Genomic DNA, 16,919 nt, shown 5'->3' on the forward strand with positions numbered 1-16,919 from the left:
GCCATGCCTGCACCTCATATATATAAATTCTTGTTTCAGTCATTGGATAGCAGCCATGCTGGGATAAGACTTTGAAGAGTTTTCGATTGATTAAACTGACCTCAGTACTTATTTTCATATTTGGCACTTATTCTATCAGTCTCATATTGCCAAACCATTAAGTCACAGAGACAAAAACAAACCAAAACTTGTCAAGTGATGAAACACAAACACACACAACAGGCTTCTTTATAGTTCCTGTTAGCCACATATACTCAAAAGGCACTTGTCAGTCCAGGGCCGTAGTAAAAGACACTTGTCCAAGATGGTGAGCAGTGAGACTGAACCTGAAATCATGGTGGTTGTACAATGAACCACAGAGCCACACATGGATTATTACACACACACACTCATGTGGAGTTAAAAATCCCAAGGACCATGGATTTTGCTTTTCCTTTCTCTCGGGCCACCACTAGGATAGTAAAATAAAACAGTTTACTGTGGTTCCACGAAGAGTGAAATAAAATATTTCCTCTCTTTGCAACATCTCTGAGGATTGGCAGATAGATGCACTTACTTGATGACAACCAAGGAAATTTAATAGGTTAGACAACAGTAGCAAAGTTCTACTGCACAAGAGTCTTCTTGCTATTTTGTTATGGGAACCAAGACTGAAACGTGAGTAGCTCCAGGAAGAAAATTTTATTTACCATTTTTAAAAACTGAACATTACCAAAGCTTCACAGAATAGCTGAGTCTCACACACTAATTGCTGTATATTGTCAACATTTACTTGGAAGATTAAATTAACCCGAGTACATCCACTCAATATCTCCCCAGGTTAATTTGTACTCCTTAATGTTGACAGATTATATTATTCTGACTCAGTCCAACTAATTCTCCTCTCTGTTATCCCTACCAAAAAAGCTACGATTCAGCCCTTATATACCCAAGGCGACAACCGTATCTTCAGTTTTACAGCTGCCTTAATTCTCTGTACAACAGCCATACAGAATCATCATACATACATACTTATGAACAAGGTACGTTTGGTATGGTATGTCTCTATTTCAACCAGTCCATGTGACCGTAAATATACTGTCAGGGGCTCCATCACAGCCTAAGACGTCTCTGGAACAGCAGACTTTAATTACTTATTTACACCGTATTTGGAGCCAAGCTGGCTCCGTGTATGAACAGAATAGCGGGACCAGTGCGTTTCCACACCTAGATTGACACACACGTCTCTCTCTCTCTCTATATATATATATATATATATATATATATATATATATATATATATATATACACTTAGGTAAGGTTTACGAAAGTGCAGGCAACCCAGGAATGGCCACAAAAAAAATTATCTAGACAAAGAACCGCAGTTAATAGCCGTGCGCTGCTAACAGCATTGTGTCACAACTGATTTGACACCAGTGACTGGTGAGGTAGGGGTGGAGTCAAACACTCACCATCGCTATTAACCCCCTCCTAGCGAAGGGAGAAAGGGGGCAAAAAGTTGTAAAAAAATACAAAAAAAATATCGCAAGAAATTTGGTCCACGCAAGGGACTTAATCTATTGTGTGTGTGTGTAGAGGGAATAAGTTTACATAGAGAAAATCTGGGTTATTTTTATATAGTTTTTGCTGCTGTTGAAATAATGAAATTGATTAACGATGGTGCTGTGATGGGAAATTATTATTATTAATAATAATAATAATAATTAAAGACGTCTATTTACAATGAGATAAGAGAGGAGAGAATACGGTGGGGAGAAAGACTGTGAGAAGAAAATATCTGCGGGAAGGATTGCACGTGGAGTATCGACAAATACTAATGGTAGAATACCGAGCACAACTACATATGCATTACACACACACACACACTTGGATATACATATGTATCTAATATTATATATATAAATATACATACATGTGTGTGTGTGATGCAATGAAAGAGAACAGCAGCAACAATCAGAAGCAGAGAAGTGTGGTTTCATTAAAAAAGAAACTGGCTTTATTGCACCACATGGCCTACTTCTTTGTAACTTAAGCTTGCCAAGTAGACACACGTTATTTCTATTGTCCAGCCGGCGGAGTGGCCACCGGGAGAACCGATGTTTTTTTTTAAGGGTTTTTTTTATACCCCACCACAATCTATATCTCCCGTTCTTTATAAAATAGTACGAAAGTGGGTAGAAGGTAGATTGATTTCTTTCAACCCTTCGGATTATAATCACCTTAAGGATCATCACCTCGACGTGAAATTAAGTACCATTAAGCGAGTTGAGCAATTTTATACCTGTTTAAAAATTACTACTTATTATCAATGGAAAATATAAAAAAGGTTTGATATAGAATATAATTTTTCAGAAGTTATGAAATAAAAGCGATTGACTATGGAAATAGAGAGACGAGATTAACAAGCACCGTTCGTGGTCATTTTTAGTTTATAATGGGGTAAAATGTTCTTATGTAAATACTTTGCGTACTTAGAATACGAACGTATAAATATATATATACACACACACACACACGTGTATAAATGCGAGAGTAGTGGGTCATACTGGATCACCACCACATATATTTTGAGATATATATATTTTAATTTTGTAGTCATCTGTTCGTCTTAGGCACCACGAACCACACACAGAGTGATATGACAAGTCGAATACATGAGATACACACACATATATATATATATATATATGCACAGATTCACACGCATACACAAGGGGAATACTTCTACGTGAAATAATTAGCGGAATCCAAATTTCACCGTTTCTACCTCAAACAAATGGACTGGTCATGGATGGAACACCTTTGATCATAACTCTACTCGATCAAGACTGGCCCAGTGTTAAACTACTACACCAAGCACACACACACACACACACATCTATTTAGACAAACACACGCGTGTAATTTCTGAGGTGAATTTCTTCTTATTTTCAACGCTCCATTTTTCACCTCCTTCGTACCTATCGCTCCTCATACATACATACACATATATATATATGGCGATCTTTATATATATATATATATATATACCTATACCTATATATATATACCTATATATATATGGTCACATATATGATTCACACGAAGACAGACCACATACATACATAGTGTGTCAAATAATTAACACAAAATTTAAAAAAACCAACACACAAAAAAATCCTCGAAACTATCAAAAATCTAAGTTAATATTTCACAATATTAACAAAATGAGAGAGAAAATAAAATGAAAAAAAACCTAATCGAAGAGAAGGCCTTAAGAAAAAAAAAATGCAAGATAGAGAGAGAAGAAAATGAAAATATTTCCGTGAAGAAAGCATGTGTTCTTGGCGTCCAATTAGTGGGTGACAAAACAAGGAACTGTGCCATATGTAAAGCATGTGGTGTTGCTGTTTGTCTTGTATTATTGTGGATTTTCAGGACTTTCTCATTTAAAGATTCTGTCGGTTCCACCACCAAGAAGTTCCAAAGCTGTTCTTCAAACTAAATAGACGAACGATCGGTGATATTATTTAGAAGGGATTATAATATATTTTAAGTTCTCTACATGTGTGTGCACGGGTATATATATAAATATAGAGGCGAATATATATATACGAGTATTTATACATGGTTGTGTCAGGCTGACTGCGAGTTGGTCGAGAGACGAGTGTTAATTAATTTTAGCTGATTTTGTTAATTGGATAATTCAAATGTATGAAAGTAAATTTAAAAATATATATGGGTATGGTCATAGTTTGAAATTAGTGAACTATAATGGTGATTATTATTATTATTTAGCGGTGATGGTGATAATAGAGATACATGTGCTGCAATATATATAAGGACATATATAAAGTGGAGAAGGCCACGGATTCGGGTCTGTATATGTGTGGAGGATAATGTATTGTATATAAGATGTATATATGTATCGAATTATATAAACACGGACTAAATAGAGAGAAGAGGTAGGCTGCTTGGAAAAGTGAATGGAAAAAAGTACAAGCGAAAATGATGAAAGCTTCACAGAAAGAAAGAGCAAAGGAGAGAGACAAGAGGGAGAGGAGAAAGAGGAACAGATGATGATAGAGAGGGGGACGAGAGAGAATAAGAGAGGGGGATTGAGAGAGATAGTATGGTGGAGATATATATATGTATGTATATGTATATTTCTTATGAAAGAAAGGAATTGTTCTAGGCGAAAAAAGTGAAGATTTAATGAAAAGTTGATTGAAGATGTTTTTTCGTTTGTTTAACGTACCATTTACCATGTCGCCGACCATTTTATATTTGGTGACGACTAAATCCTGGGCAGGAGAATTCTCGGTGTCTTCTTTGTCAGCCATGTTGGAAGTATGAAGAGTTCCAAGTAAAGGAAGGCGGGAACGACACCAGCCTCACTCTCACCTTCAAACAACAACACCGCCGTCACCACCACCACATATACACACACACACACATTCATACCTACAGATGCACGCACTCACATGTACAGAAATACGTACTGACTGACGCACGCACGCACGCACATACAGACTACGTAACAGACACATGCGCGCACACACATAAGTAAAAACGCATGCACACAGACACATACTGATGCGCGCACATACATATCCGCACTAACGCGCACACATACATACTGACAGACGCATAGTCATACAGACGGCTACAAGGCACACACACACACACACATGCTGATCCCTACATATATATATACATACATATATACAGTCCCCCCCAACATATATATATATATATACACCCTCTCCATGCTTCGTTCATTTTTATCTTGTTACTCGTTGAAATTTCCCTCCTCCTCCTGCACCTCATTTCATTGTACCCCTATTCACTATCACATTCTCTCTCTCTCTCCCTCTCTCTATCTATCTATCTATCAACCTACCCATTTATATTTTACCTTGCTTCCTCGGTTCTCCATTCTCTCTCCTTCATCTCTCACTTTTACTTTTTTTTACAATTTCCCCCCTCTCCTAATTCTTTCTCCCTCTTTTTACCTTTTCTATCTCTCTCTGTCTGTCTGTCTATTCCCCTCTCTGTCACTTTTCCTTCCTCTCTCCCCCTCTCTCTCTACACGGTCTATCTCTCCCACTCTCTCTCTCTAAATTGTATTTTTCTCTTCGTTCTCCCTCTTTCTTTTCATTCATTTCTATATCTCTTCTATTCTCCCCCTCACGCTTTCCCTTTCTCTCTAACTTTTATCTATTTAATTCTTTCTGTCTCTCTCTCTCTCCTCCTCCTCTCTCTTTACTACCGCGATTTTATTCTTTTCTCTGTCTCTCATTTACGCACGTTCCTATTGCTATTCTGTTACCCATGTATTGCCCTTCTTCAATACCTCACTCTGTACTTCTCTCTCCCCACATACATATACACCACACACACGTATATATATATATGTCTATTTTCATAAAGCTTCCCGTTATATATATATATGCGGGTCCAAGTAGCCTGTGTGTTCCCTTATTTCATCCAGGACCCGCTTTTATTGTCCGTCACATTTTGTTTATGATTCCTTATATACCAACCCAAGACCCCTGCAGCTCTCCCTATTTACCCTATCGCTAGGGCCCTTTTGTCCCCTCGCTCCCCTTTTACTACTTCACACTGTCCTCTCACTCACCCCATCAGATGTAAGAAGATCAGTTTTCTATGCCCTCCCCTTTTATTCTTTAGAATTTAGTTTCACTTTTTCTTTTTCTATTCTCCCCCTCCCCTCTCTATATATACTTTTATTCTTTTATTTGTTTCAGTCATTTGACTGCGGCCATGCTGGAGCACCGCCTTTAGTCGAGCAAATCGATCCCAGGACTTATTCTTTGTAAGCCTACTACTTATTTTATCGGTCTTTTTTTGCCGAACCGCTTTCTTACGGGGGACTTAAACACACCAGCATTGGTTGTCATCGGTGGACAAACACACATATATATGCGGTGGGCTTCTTTCAGTTTCCGTCTACTAAATCCACTCACAAGGCTTTGGTTGGCCCGAGGCTATAGAAGACACTTGCCCAAGTTGTCACACAGTGGGACTGAACCCAGAACCATGTGGTTCTTACCATACAGCCACTCCTGCGCCTATATATATATATATATTTATCTCTGTACCTCTCTGTCTGCCTATATACTTTGATAAGTACCGTGAACGAAATTTTCGCCCCTTGAGTCAGTTTGTAACATCTGTCGAATCAAAATATATTGTACACACAAACACACCTATATCTATAAATATGTGTGTGTGTGTGTGTTACATGTTTCAGCTGGAGAGTTACAACCATGTTGGGGCACCACTGTTAACTTTGAGAGATTATTTAAGCCTGACGAGACAGGTTCGTTTGACAAGCCTTGAAGACTCTGAACTGCACGGAGCTGAGTCAAATGGTTATTAATCCTTCGGCATTCAGATTATTCTGTCACATGTAATGCACATTTATTTACTCTGTTTTGGATTTAATCATACATTATCTTGTAGCTTTGTGATTTAAATGGTACCATCATCATCATCGTTTAACGTCCGTTTTCCATGCTAGCATGGGTTGGACGGTTCGACTGGGGTCTGGGAAGCCAGAAGGCTGCTTCAGGCTCCAGTCTGATCTGGCAGTGTTTCTACAGCTGGATGCCCTTCCTAACGGCAACCACTCCGAAAGTGTAGTGGGTACTCTTTACATGCCACTGGTATGGGGGCCAGTCAAGGCTGCGCTGGCATCAGCCACGTCTGGATGGTGCTTTTTACATGCCACTGGCACAGGAGCCAGTCAGGGCAAGGGAGCTGGCATCGACCACGTTCGGATTATGCTTTTTACGTGCCACTTCCACAGGGAGCCAGACAGGCGGCTCTGGCATCAACCATGACTACAATTTCCATTTGATTGTGGTAAAGGGGAAAATGCCTCACAAGCAACCAAAGAAATATGCGCCATTTACGGTGATGTTTCTTTATCCAAAAGAACTGTACGGAAGTGGTTCACAAGGTTCCGAGCTAGAGATTGTAGCCTTATTGATAAAGAGCGATCAGGCAAACCATCCACTACAGATGATGACCAAATCAAGTCATCAATTGAGAATAATCCACATTGCATAACCTGAGAATTGGCAGAAAGCCTCATCCTCTCAAAATCCATCGTTCATGAGCACCTGGTAAAGCTTGGGTACACAAATCGCTACAATGTTTCGGTACCATATAAGTTGAGTGAGAAGAACCTTTTGGATCACATTTCCATCTGTGATTCGCTTTATAAATGGAATAAAAACGTGCCTTTTTTCAAGCAAATTGTGACAAGTGATGAGAAATGGATTATCTACCGAAATGTTCAGAGAAGGCAATCCTGGAGTAAGTGACATGAGCTACCCTTAGCCACCCCAAAAGTGGGTCTTCACCCTAAAAACGTCTTGTTTTGTGTCTGGTGGGATTGGAAAGGAATTCTGTACTATGAGCTTCTCCCAGGTAAGCAGACAATTCTGAGAAATACTGCACACAACTGGATGAGTTAAAAGCAGCAATTCAAGAGAAATGCCCAAAATTGGCCAACAGGAAGGGTGTTGTTTTCCAACATGATAATGCAAGACCACACGTTTCTTTGGGAACCAGACAAAATTTGCTGCTGCTCGGCTGGGATGTGTTACCCCACCCTCTATATTCACCAGATATTGCTCCTTCGGATTTCCACTTATTCAGGTCTCTGCAGAATAGTCTTAATGGTAAAAATTTCAATTCTTTGGATGATGTAAAATGATACCTTGATGAATTCTTTGCCATGAAACCACCTCAATTCTGGGAAGAGGGTATTTTCAAGTTAAAGGAAAGATGGAGACGCATTGTGCAACAAAATGGTTCATATTTGGTTGATTAAAAATGTAAAGGCAAGTATTTATTGACCATTTTCTTTCCTTTAAAAATCGGCACGAACTTTCCGGACAACCAAATATATAGGCACAGAAGTGGCCGTGTGGTAAGTAGCTTGTTTCCTAATCACATGGTTCTAGGTTCAGTCCCACTGCATGGTATATTGGGCAAGTGTCTTCTACTATAGCCTCGGGCTGACCAAAGCCTTGTGAGTGGACTTGGTAGACAGAAACTGAAAGAAGCCTGTCGTATATGTGTGTGTGTATATATATGTTTGTGTGTCTGTGTTAGTCCCCACCAACATCGCTTGACAACCGATGCTGGTGTGTTTACGTCACTGTAACTTAGGGGTTCGGCAAAAGAAACTGATAGAATGAGTACTAGGCTTACAAAGAATAAGTCCTGGGGTTGATTTGCAGTGCTCCAGCATATCCGCAGTCAAATGACTGAAACAAGTGAAAGAGTAAGAGAATATCATCACACACACACTCTCACATACACACACAGTCTCTCTCACACATGCACACACACACAAATATAAATGTGTATATATATATATATATATATATGTGTGTGTGTGTGTGTATATATATATATTTACATACATATAGGTATATATTTGTTTATGTATAAGTGTGTGTGTGATGTGATGTGACGAAGGGTGTGTTTGTATCCCCCCCAGTACATTTCATTATGCTGAATACCTTTCTTGTCAATTCTAATTGGCTGCATAGCACCCACAATGAATCTCCACAATCATCATCAATATCATTTAATTAATTATGGAAAGGTGGCAAGCTGGCAGAATCGTTAGCTACCGAGTGAAATGCTTAGCGGTATTTCGTCTGTCTTTATGCTCCGAGTTCAAATTCTGCAGAGGTCAACTTTGCCTTTTGTCCTTTCGGGGTCAATAAATTAAGTATCATTTACATACTGGGGTCATTCTAATTGACTGCCCCCCCTCCTCCAAAAGTTCAGGTCTTGTCCCTAAAGTAGAAATCGTTAGCAGTTATACAACAAGTTAATAATGACTGACTTACTTTAATAAATTTTTCGTTATTTTCAAAATTAATTGATACAAAAGCAGTGTATTTCATCAGAAATATTGTAACAAAAGGACCAACAGCTGTTTTGCTAGTATCAAACATCAAACAGTTAGACACAAATGACATCTTTCACTAAGATATTGTCTATGTCCAACTTAGAGCCTTGCACCTGGTTTATACTGCTTTCATAAACAAAAATGTCATAAACGTCCTCCAGTGGAGACAAGACAACCTTCAGTTACACCAAAACACAATCATTACATGTATTCTTTTATTCTTTTAGTTGTTTCAGTCATTTGACTGTGACCATGCTGGAGCACTGCCTTTAGTTGAGCAAATCAACCCCAGGACTTATTCTTTGTAAGCCTAGTACTTATTCTATCGGTCTCTTTTGCTGAACTGTTAAGTTATGGAGACGTAAGCACACCAGCATTGGCTGTCAAGCGATGTTGGGGAGACAAACACAGACACACACACATATATACATACGATGGGCTTCTTTCAGTTTCCGCCTACCAAATCCACTCACAAGGCTTTGGTCAGCCCAAGGCTATAGTAGAAGACACCCTAGATGTCGCGGTGGGACTGAACCAGGAACCATGTGGTTCGTAAGCAACCTACTTACCACACAGTCACTCCTACGCCTAAGGTTATAAAAGTTAATTATCTCACACCTCTCCCCCTTACCTGTTTATGAAGGATAATTCCTTCATCAAATTTGACAATGATTTAGCATCTACAAAAATATATCTTTTTATATAAAACTGAAGTTATGTGAGAGTCTGTCTCCTCCGATTTAGATTCCTTACTCCCACATTTTGCGGTGCAGTTTAACCAAAAGCGGGTATCTTATAGTAGTGATTCACATCGAGCCCTTCTGGGTATTAGCGAGCGTCTATGATGAGTCTACGATTTAAAAAAAAATTTACCATCATTTTTTCGGATTTTTAATGCATTTTTTGCTTGGTGTATATAAGGGAAGTAACTCTCTAAAAATGCTTATATAGTTATTTCCCTTACAAATCCGAGCGATACTGCTAGTAAATAAATAAATACAGGAGGGAGAAATAAAGGAAGAATACAAAGTTGGAAGATTAAAATAGAAAGTAATTACCATATTCTGTGGCATGGCAGTCGCTGCATCATGGAAAATGTATACTGATTTTGGATATGTAATCCTTGGAGAAAAATTCTTTATACTTACGAAAGCTCCATCTACATGATTAACTGAAAATTAACAGAGGGAGTAATTAATTTCTGTTGAGACAACAAACTAAAGATGTTGTGTTTTGAATATTTTTATGTCCAGTGGTTTCAGCGGTCACTGGTTTCAGTTGTTTTACATTTACTTTTTTAATGGGCAGCTCATCAAAGACCAAAGGGATGTCACCCATGTTCTCAACCTGACTGTGTTTGCGACAACTCTATGTCCTAAAATTAATTATAAGTTTATGGAAATTTAATATTTTCTCTTTTTATTCTGCAAACATTTTCAGAGCTGATGTCATTCTTATTTCTTTATTGCCCACAAGACAAAGGGATTAAGTCGATTACATCGACCCCAGTATGTAACTGGTACTTAATTTATTGACCCCAAAAGGATGAAAAGCAAAGTCGACCTCGGCGGAATTTGAACTCAGTATGTAACAGCAGATGAAATACCGCTGAGTATTTCGTCTGGCATGCTAACGTTTCTGCCAGCTTGCCATCATTCTTATTCACAAACTTAAACCATTATGTTTCATGAAACAAAAGTATCAAAAAACAGTTTTTTCTTAAATTATTCACTTCTCCAGCTGCCAAAATTATATTCTTCATAATCTCTACATATTCAAAGTTTCTTTGATTTAATGAAACTTCTTTGATCTAATGTGAAGGTGTATGGCTCAGTGGTTAGAGCATCAGGCTCACAATCATGAGGTAGTCAGTTCGATTCCCTGTATTGTGAGCTTGAGCAAGACACTTTATTTCATGTTGTTCCAGATCACTCAGCTGTAGAAATGAATTGTGACGTCACTGGTGCATCAGTGTTTACCTTAGATTACATCAGTGACATGGAGAGAGGAGGGTGATATGCATGGGTGACTGCTGGTCTTCCATAAACAACTTTGCCCAGACTTGTGCCTTGGAGGGGAACCTTCGGGCTGCAATACTATAGTAATTCATAACTGAAGGGACATCTTTACTCTTGATCTAATATTCATGTTTTGAAGTTTTCTTGTAAGTGTGGCCATTTTGCTTGTACAGTATGAAGGCCATGATTATGTTTATTTTCACTTTTAATTCTTCTTCCTGCTTCCATCTCAGATGGTGTTGGTCCAAAGTTTCTCTTTGGTGCTGTTTCCATGTTCTTTGGTATATTGCTCTGCTTCAAACTTAAATGTGATATCATACTTATGTCTCCTTGATGCACCTGCTGTAGATGAGGGAGGAAAATTTGCCGGACTGAAAATGGTTTGTGGCACCTGTGAAGGCTTAGCAGTGAAAGAAAGAAGTATGAAAAAGAAAGAAAGCAATTACAAATTCTTGTTCATTGAGATAAGAAATAAAGAGGACAGATCCTGTACACTACAGATCTTTATTGCAATCAGACCTGGGCGCAATGCAGCAGTGGATCATGGACTGGCAACTCAAGCTGCCTGTGGACAAATGTACCACCATGCACTTTGGGAGGAAAATCCCAGCATCTACTTACTCTCTCCTCAACACTAATCTCAAAAAGGCTTCTTGTGAACGTAACTTGAGCATTATTGTTGACAGCGATTTGCGTTGGACAAAACACATTGCTAAAATTGCCAAGAAGGCTAAGGGTGTCTTAGCATCACTTACCAAGTCCTTTGTGAGCCGCTCTCTGGCTGTCTATCTGAGGCTTTATATAGCTATGGTGCGGCCTCACCTGGAATTTGTATCACCAGTCTGGAACCCCTATCTTGCCCAGGATATTAATCATCTGGAAACCGTTCAGTGACGTGCAACCAAGAGAATACCCCCCATCAGACATTTGCCATATTCTGAACGCCTTACTTCCCTGGGCAGGGATACATTGAAACTCCAATTAACTATCTTACTAACAATAACTCTGAGCACCTTTCCAAACTCTACCTGTCTAACACCCATTTTTAAAATGAGAATACCTGAAATAAACTCAAATGCTCTCACAAATTGAGAATACTAAAAATGAACCTGACCGCTCGCAAAAATTAAGTAAAAAAAACGGAAAAATAACCCAGAATCCTTGTCTGGTACAGGATCGATTCCAAAATCTAACCAGTTTGTGTCAGTCACGAGGCCAAACATCCCTGAAAATTTCATTCTAATCCATCCAACAGTTCTTGAGATATCTTGTCCATGGACAAACAAGCAAACAAACACGACTGGAAACAATACCTCTGCCTTCGCTAAGGCGGAGGTAATAATAATAGTGTGTGTGTGTGTATATATATATATATATATATATATATACATACACACACACACATTAATGATATGACCAAGAAGGTCAATCACAATGACCTTTTTGTGTGCAAAATTTGTGACAGACCATGCCTTTCTTTTGCTGGGCTCAAATTTCATTTGTGGACTCATGAAAAACGAACCTCCAGCAAATATTCTGCCTATATATCAATACCGTTTATGCCATAAAGTCTGCAATTCTAACGGAGGCCTCAAAAGACATTTTAAGATCCACAAAGATCAGAACTTAACTGCTGCTCTCAGTGGTCCACACCAGATATGCAATTTATGTGGGTGTCTTTTCAAAACATTGTCTGGTTTAAAAAGCCATATCAGATGCCATGATGGATCTAAGGTTTAAGTACAAGAGGTTGCCAGACTCTGCACAAGGAGCAGCCAACCACCACATATATATATGACAAGCTTCTTTCAGTCTCTGCCTATGAAATCCGTTCACAAGGCTGTAGTTGACCTTGAGTTATAGTAGAAGACATGTGTCCAAGATGCCACACTCTGGGATTGAACCCTGAACCTTCATGGTTGAGAAACAAGCTTCTTAATCAAACAGAAAGTCAGCAATGTTTTATGAATAAGACAGACATAGATATTTAAGAAGTGCAAGGTTTAGAGTGAAATGAGATTAATATAATCTGTGGGCTGTATAATGGGAGCCAACTTGTAAGGCTGAGCACAAAATAGTTTTAAGTGTGTATGTGCGTGTGTGTGTGCGTGTGTATAATCATGATCTTCATTATCATCACCACTCTTGCTGCTGTCATCGTTATCATCCTCATCACCACCACCATCATCAGTATCACCACCACCATTGTTATTTTCACGTCCTTTTTTCCATGCTTGCGGGCTTCAATCAGGGATCCACCGAGGAAGGGTCTTCTGTGGGTGAACGCTCTTCCTGTTGCCAACCCTGACTTTTTTTCTCTAGCAAGATAATATTTCTCCCTCCACCCAGCCATGACCAGTCATGTTTTCATAGAGTAGTGCTGCTTGAATGACAGTGACACTCATTTACAACTACCACATGATATCAACACAAGAAGGCACAAACACACACATACCAATATACATTCTGAATGTTGGCTGGATCTTAAAAACTCCAGACACACAGGTCCTGAGGAAATCCAATATTTTGAGTATTGAGGCAATGGTGCACAAGCACCGGTTATTGTTGGACTGGACACCTTGTTAGAATGAATGATAGCAGGATCCCTAAACAGATGCTGTATGGGGAACTTGTTAGTGGAAAGCGACCCTGGCAGAAGCCAAGACTGCAATTTAGGGAATGCGTAAAATCCTCATTAAAGGCCTGTGAAATGCAAGAGGCTGACTGGGAGAGCAATGCTTGTCATCACAATGGATGGAGGAAACAGGTAAAGGAAAGAGTCGATACCTTTGAAAGAACACGTATTCTTCATGAAGAATCTAAGTGTGCTGATGGAAAACACACTGCTAGTGTAATGAATGGGGAAAGCTTGGTGGCCTGCAATGTTTGCAGTTGTGTATGTTTGTCAAGAGCAGGGCTTGTTAGTCACCAATGGAGCTGTAAGTGTAAGTATAAGGTAGTCTTGAATGCACAATGTTCCTAAAGGTCACTAATGGTTTTCTTTGGTCACGAGTGGGCAGCTACCATCATACACACACATGCACACACGTACACACACACACACACATCTATTATGTAGACATTGGTTATGGCCAGTCAAAAAGTTACCATTAGTTTCATGTTTATTATTGCTTTTAGCAATATATTATTCTTTATTGCCCACAAGGGGCTAAACATAGAGGGGACAAACAAGGACAGACAAAGGGATTAAGTCGATTACATGGCCCCCAGTGCATAACTAGTACTTCATTTATCGACCCCGAAAGGATGAAAGGCAAAGTCGATCTCGGCGGAATTTGAACTCAGAACGTAACAACAAACGAAATGCCACTAAGCATTTCGCCTGGTGTACTAACGTGTCTGCCAGCTCAGGCAACTCATGAGGCCTGCTGGTTGGAGGCACAGCACCTCTTTGCTAATGAAGGTAAAAATACAGTGCTTGTTTTTCACCATTCTGCTGACCAAGACTGTATTCTTGCTTCCATTAGCAAATTGATAACGTACCTCAATCCAGCAGGTTTCATGAGTTGTCTCTTTTGCTAAGAGCAATAAAAGATGTGAAACCAATGGTAACTTTTTACTGGCCATAACCAACAACTATATAATACACACACACACACAGAAAATGACTGAGACCTTTGGCAACATGCTGTGCTTGAGTAGTAGATCCATCAACACAAGGGAAATCATGGATGCAGTAGATAGTGGTGCCACGCAACTGGCACCTGTGCTGGTGGCATGTAAAAGCACCCATTACACTCACGGAGGGGTTGGCGTTAGGAAGGGCATCCGGCCGTAGAAACAATGTGAAATCAGACTAAAGTCTGGTGCAGTCCCCCAGTTTGCCAGCCTTGGTCAAACTATCCAGCCATGCCAGCATGGACAATGGATGTTAAATGTTGTTGATGATGATGATGGTGAGGAGAAAATAAAGGAATTTGGAAACACAGGAAGGCTGTGAGGAGAGCTTAGAGAATCAGGTAAATATCCTTTAGAAGAGGGAAAAGGTGGGACAGGTAGTACTTAACTCAACCACTGTCACAACATGATTGAACAGCTACAGCAACATACAATGATCGGCTAACATCATCACAGCAACCACTATCATACCTGGTTCTAGAATAATAAGCTTCGAACTATCTCTGGGTTTGTTGTTCATAGTAACATCTTGGTGTTTATGAGCACCTTTTCAAACTCCGCCTGTCTAACACCTGTGGACATGTTTACAAAGTCAGAAAACAGCACAGCTCCCATGACTTTCGGAAACATTTTTTCACGCTAAGAGTTGCTGAAGCATGGAACAAATTGCTGGCGTCAGTTGTTAGTTGTCGGAGCACTGCATCCTTAAAAACTTCCATGCTTCCTGAGATTCGCCAACGCTACACCTGATTTTCTCCCCTCCATACACACGCAAGCATGTATCTGACTCATACACTGTTCACTTTCCAGACATTTGTACATTACTGCACATGCTTTATATGCACTTTTGACAAGTTGTGGTGCACCCAAGCACTGTATACAATAATTTCATTATTATTATTATGATAAAAATAAATATTTTTTAATAAAAAAATCTCTATTAGATTTCAGTGTTCTTTATTACAACAGGTCTATGATGGGCATGTGAAATATGTGGTTCACAGGCTGCATGCGACTTTTTTCAAACACAGGTAAGGCCCATGAGTGGAATAGCTGGAGGTTTAAAAATGGGGAACCCCCACCCCAAATTTTTAATAATAAAAATAGGATTATTGATGAGCAAATAAAAGGTTTTAAAAGATTTTTGCCTAATAACAAAGAATTGATATGACAGAAATCTTTGTTGTAAACGTGTTGAAAAATATGTGGTCCCATGGCAACATGTATGGGAGCAATGTGACCCACAGACACTCAGCAGTTTGACAATCTACATCTTCTATAATGTTTAGTAGTTATTGTATACTCCTTAGTTGACCACCCTAGTTGTTTAGCCCTTGGTCAAGCTCAGTTGAGTAGACTTGTCCTTTAGCCCTTGTCAACCATGACTAAACAGACCCACAATGAAAGCAGTATTTCAACTGTGAGCATCTCATCATCTTTTCAGACGCAGTTTATCAAATGTATTCTAATGTATCCTTCCATTTTTATAAAACATGTGCATGTTGAGAGGAATTTGACTGCTGTTTCTAGTATCTTGATGTAGAAGGTTCTTAGTTGACCTATCTAGTAACCACTAATGATTCCATTCCAAAATCTTTCAGTCTCATGTTTTATCTAATCTCTTTAATGAATATTTTCTTATCAAAATTATTCCATTTGCAGCAGATCAAAATGCTTTATATTCTGTTGCTATAAAGGGATTCTGGCCATCATCATCATCATCATTGTCCCCCTTCCATACTCATACACATATGTGTATGTCATGACTCATGCACTGTTCTTTTCCTGACGCTTGTACATTACCCTATGTACTATACATACACTTTAGATGAGTTGTAGTGAACCTGAGCACTGTACACAATGTTTTATTATTATTATTATTTATTATCACCATTGCCGTTGTCATTACCATTGTGGCACCCCCATCATCATCATTAGTAGTAACATCTTCCTCCTCCTCCACGCTATTCTCGTTGGCGTCATCTTCACCATCATCACCACCACCACTATTACCAACCTCCTCATCATCATCATCATCCTTGTCATCATCATCATCGTCGTCATCATCGTCACCATTATCGCAACCACCATCATCATTGCAATCTTAACCATAATTAGCCTCCTTCTCCTCTCCATCGTCATAATATTCATTTTTCTTACCTGGAATGTCCATGGTACATTACATCCCCCTCACACCCCTCCTTCCCAGAACACCTCGTCCGTCCAGGTTCCAAAATTCTCACGTGGCAAATTTAACCTTTTATTCCAATGACTTCTTAGACCCTTCCCCTATTCCAGACCCCATCTACTTTCCTTACAAA

The 16,919-nt window shown here is 39.2% G+C and overlaps 1 protein-coding gene across 1 annotated transcript in view; it reads right to left on the minus strand.

Annotated features, from left to right (window-relative positions):
- The window catches only part of LOC115220868 (proliferation-associated protein 2G4), a 41,861-nt gene extending 37,469 nt beyond the window's left edge, over positions 1–4,392 (minus strand). The window contains exon 1 of the mRNA XM_029791046.2: positions 4,238–4,392. Coding sequence (XP_029646906.1) covers positions 4,238–4,322 — 85 coding nt within the window. The 5' untranslated portion in view covers positions 4,323–4,392. The remainder of the gene's footprint in view (positions 1–4,237) is intronic.
- Between the last annotated feature and the right edge of the window lie 12,527 nt (positions 4,393–16,919).

This window comes from Octopus sinensis, linkage group LG17 (assembly GCF_006345805.1).
Source record: "Octopus sinensis linkage group LG17, ASM634580v1, whole genome shotgun sequence".
In the NCBI taxonomy this organism is placed as follows: domain Eukaryota; kingdom Metazoa; phylum Mollusca; class Cephalopoda; order Octopoda; family Octopodidae; genus Octopus; species Octopus sinensis.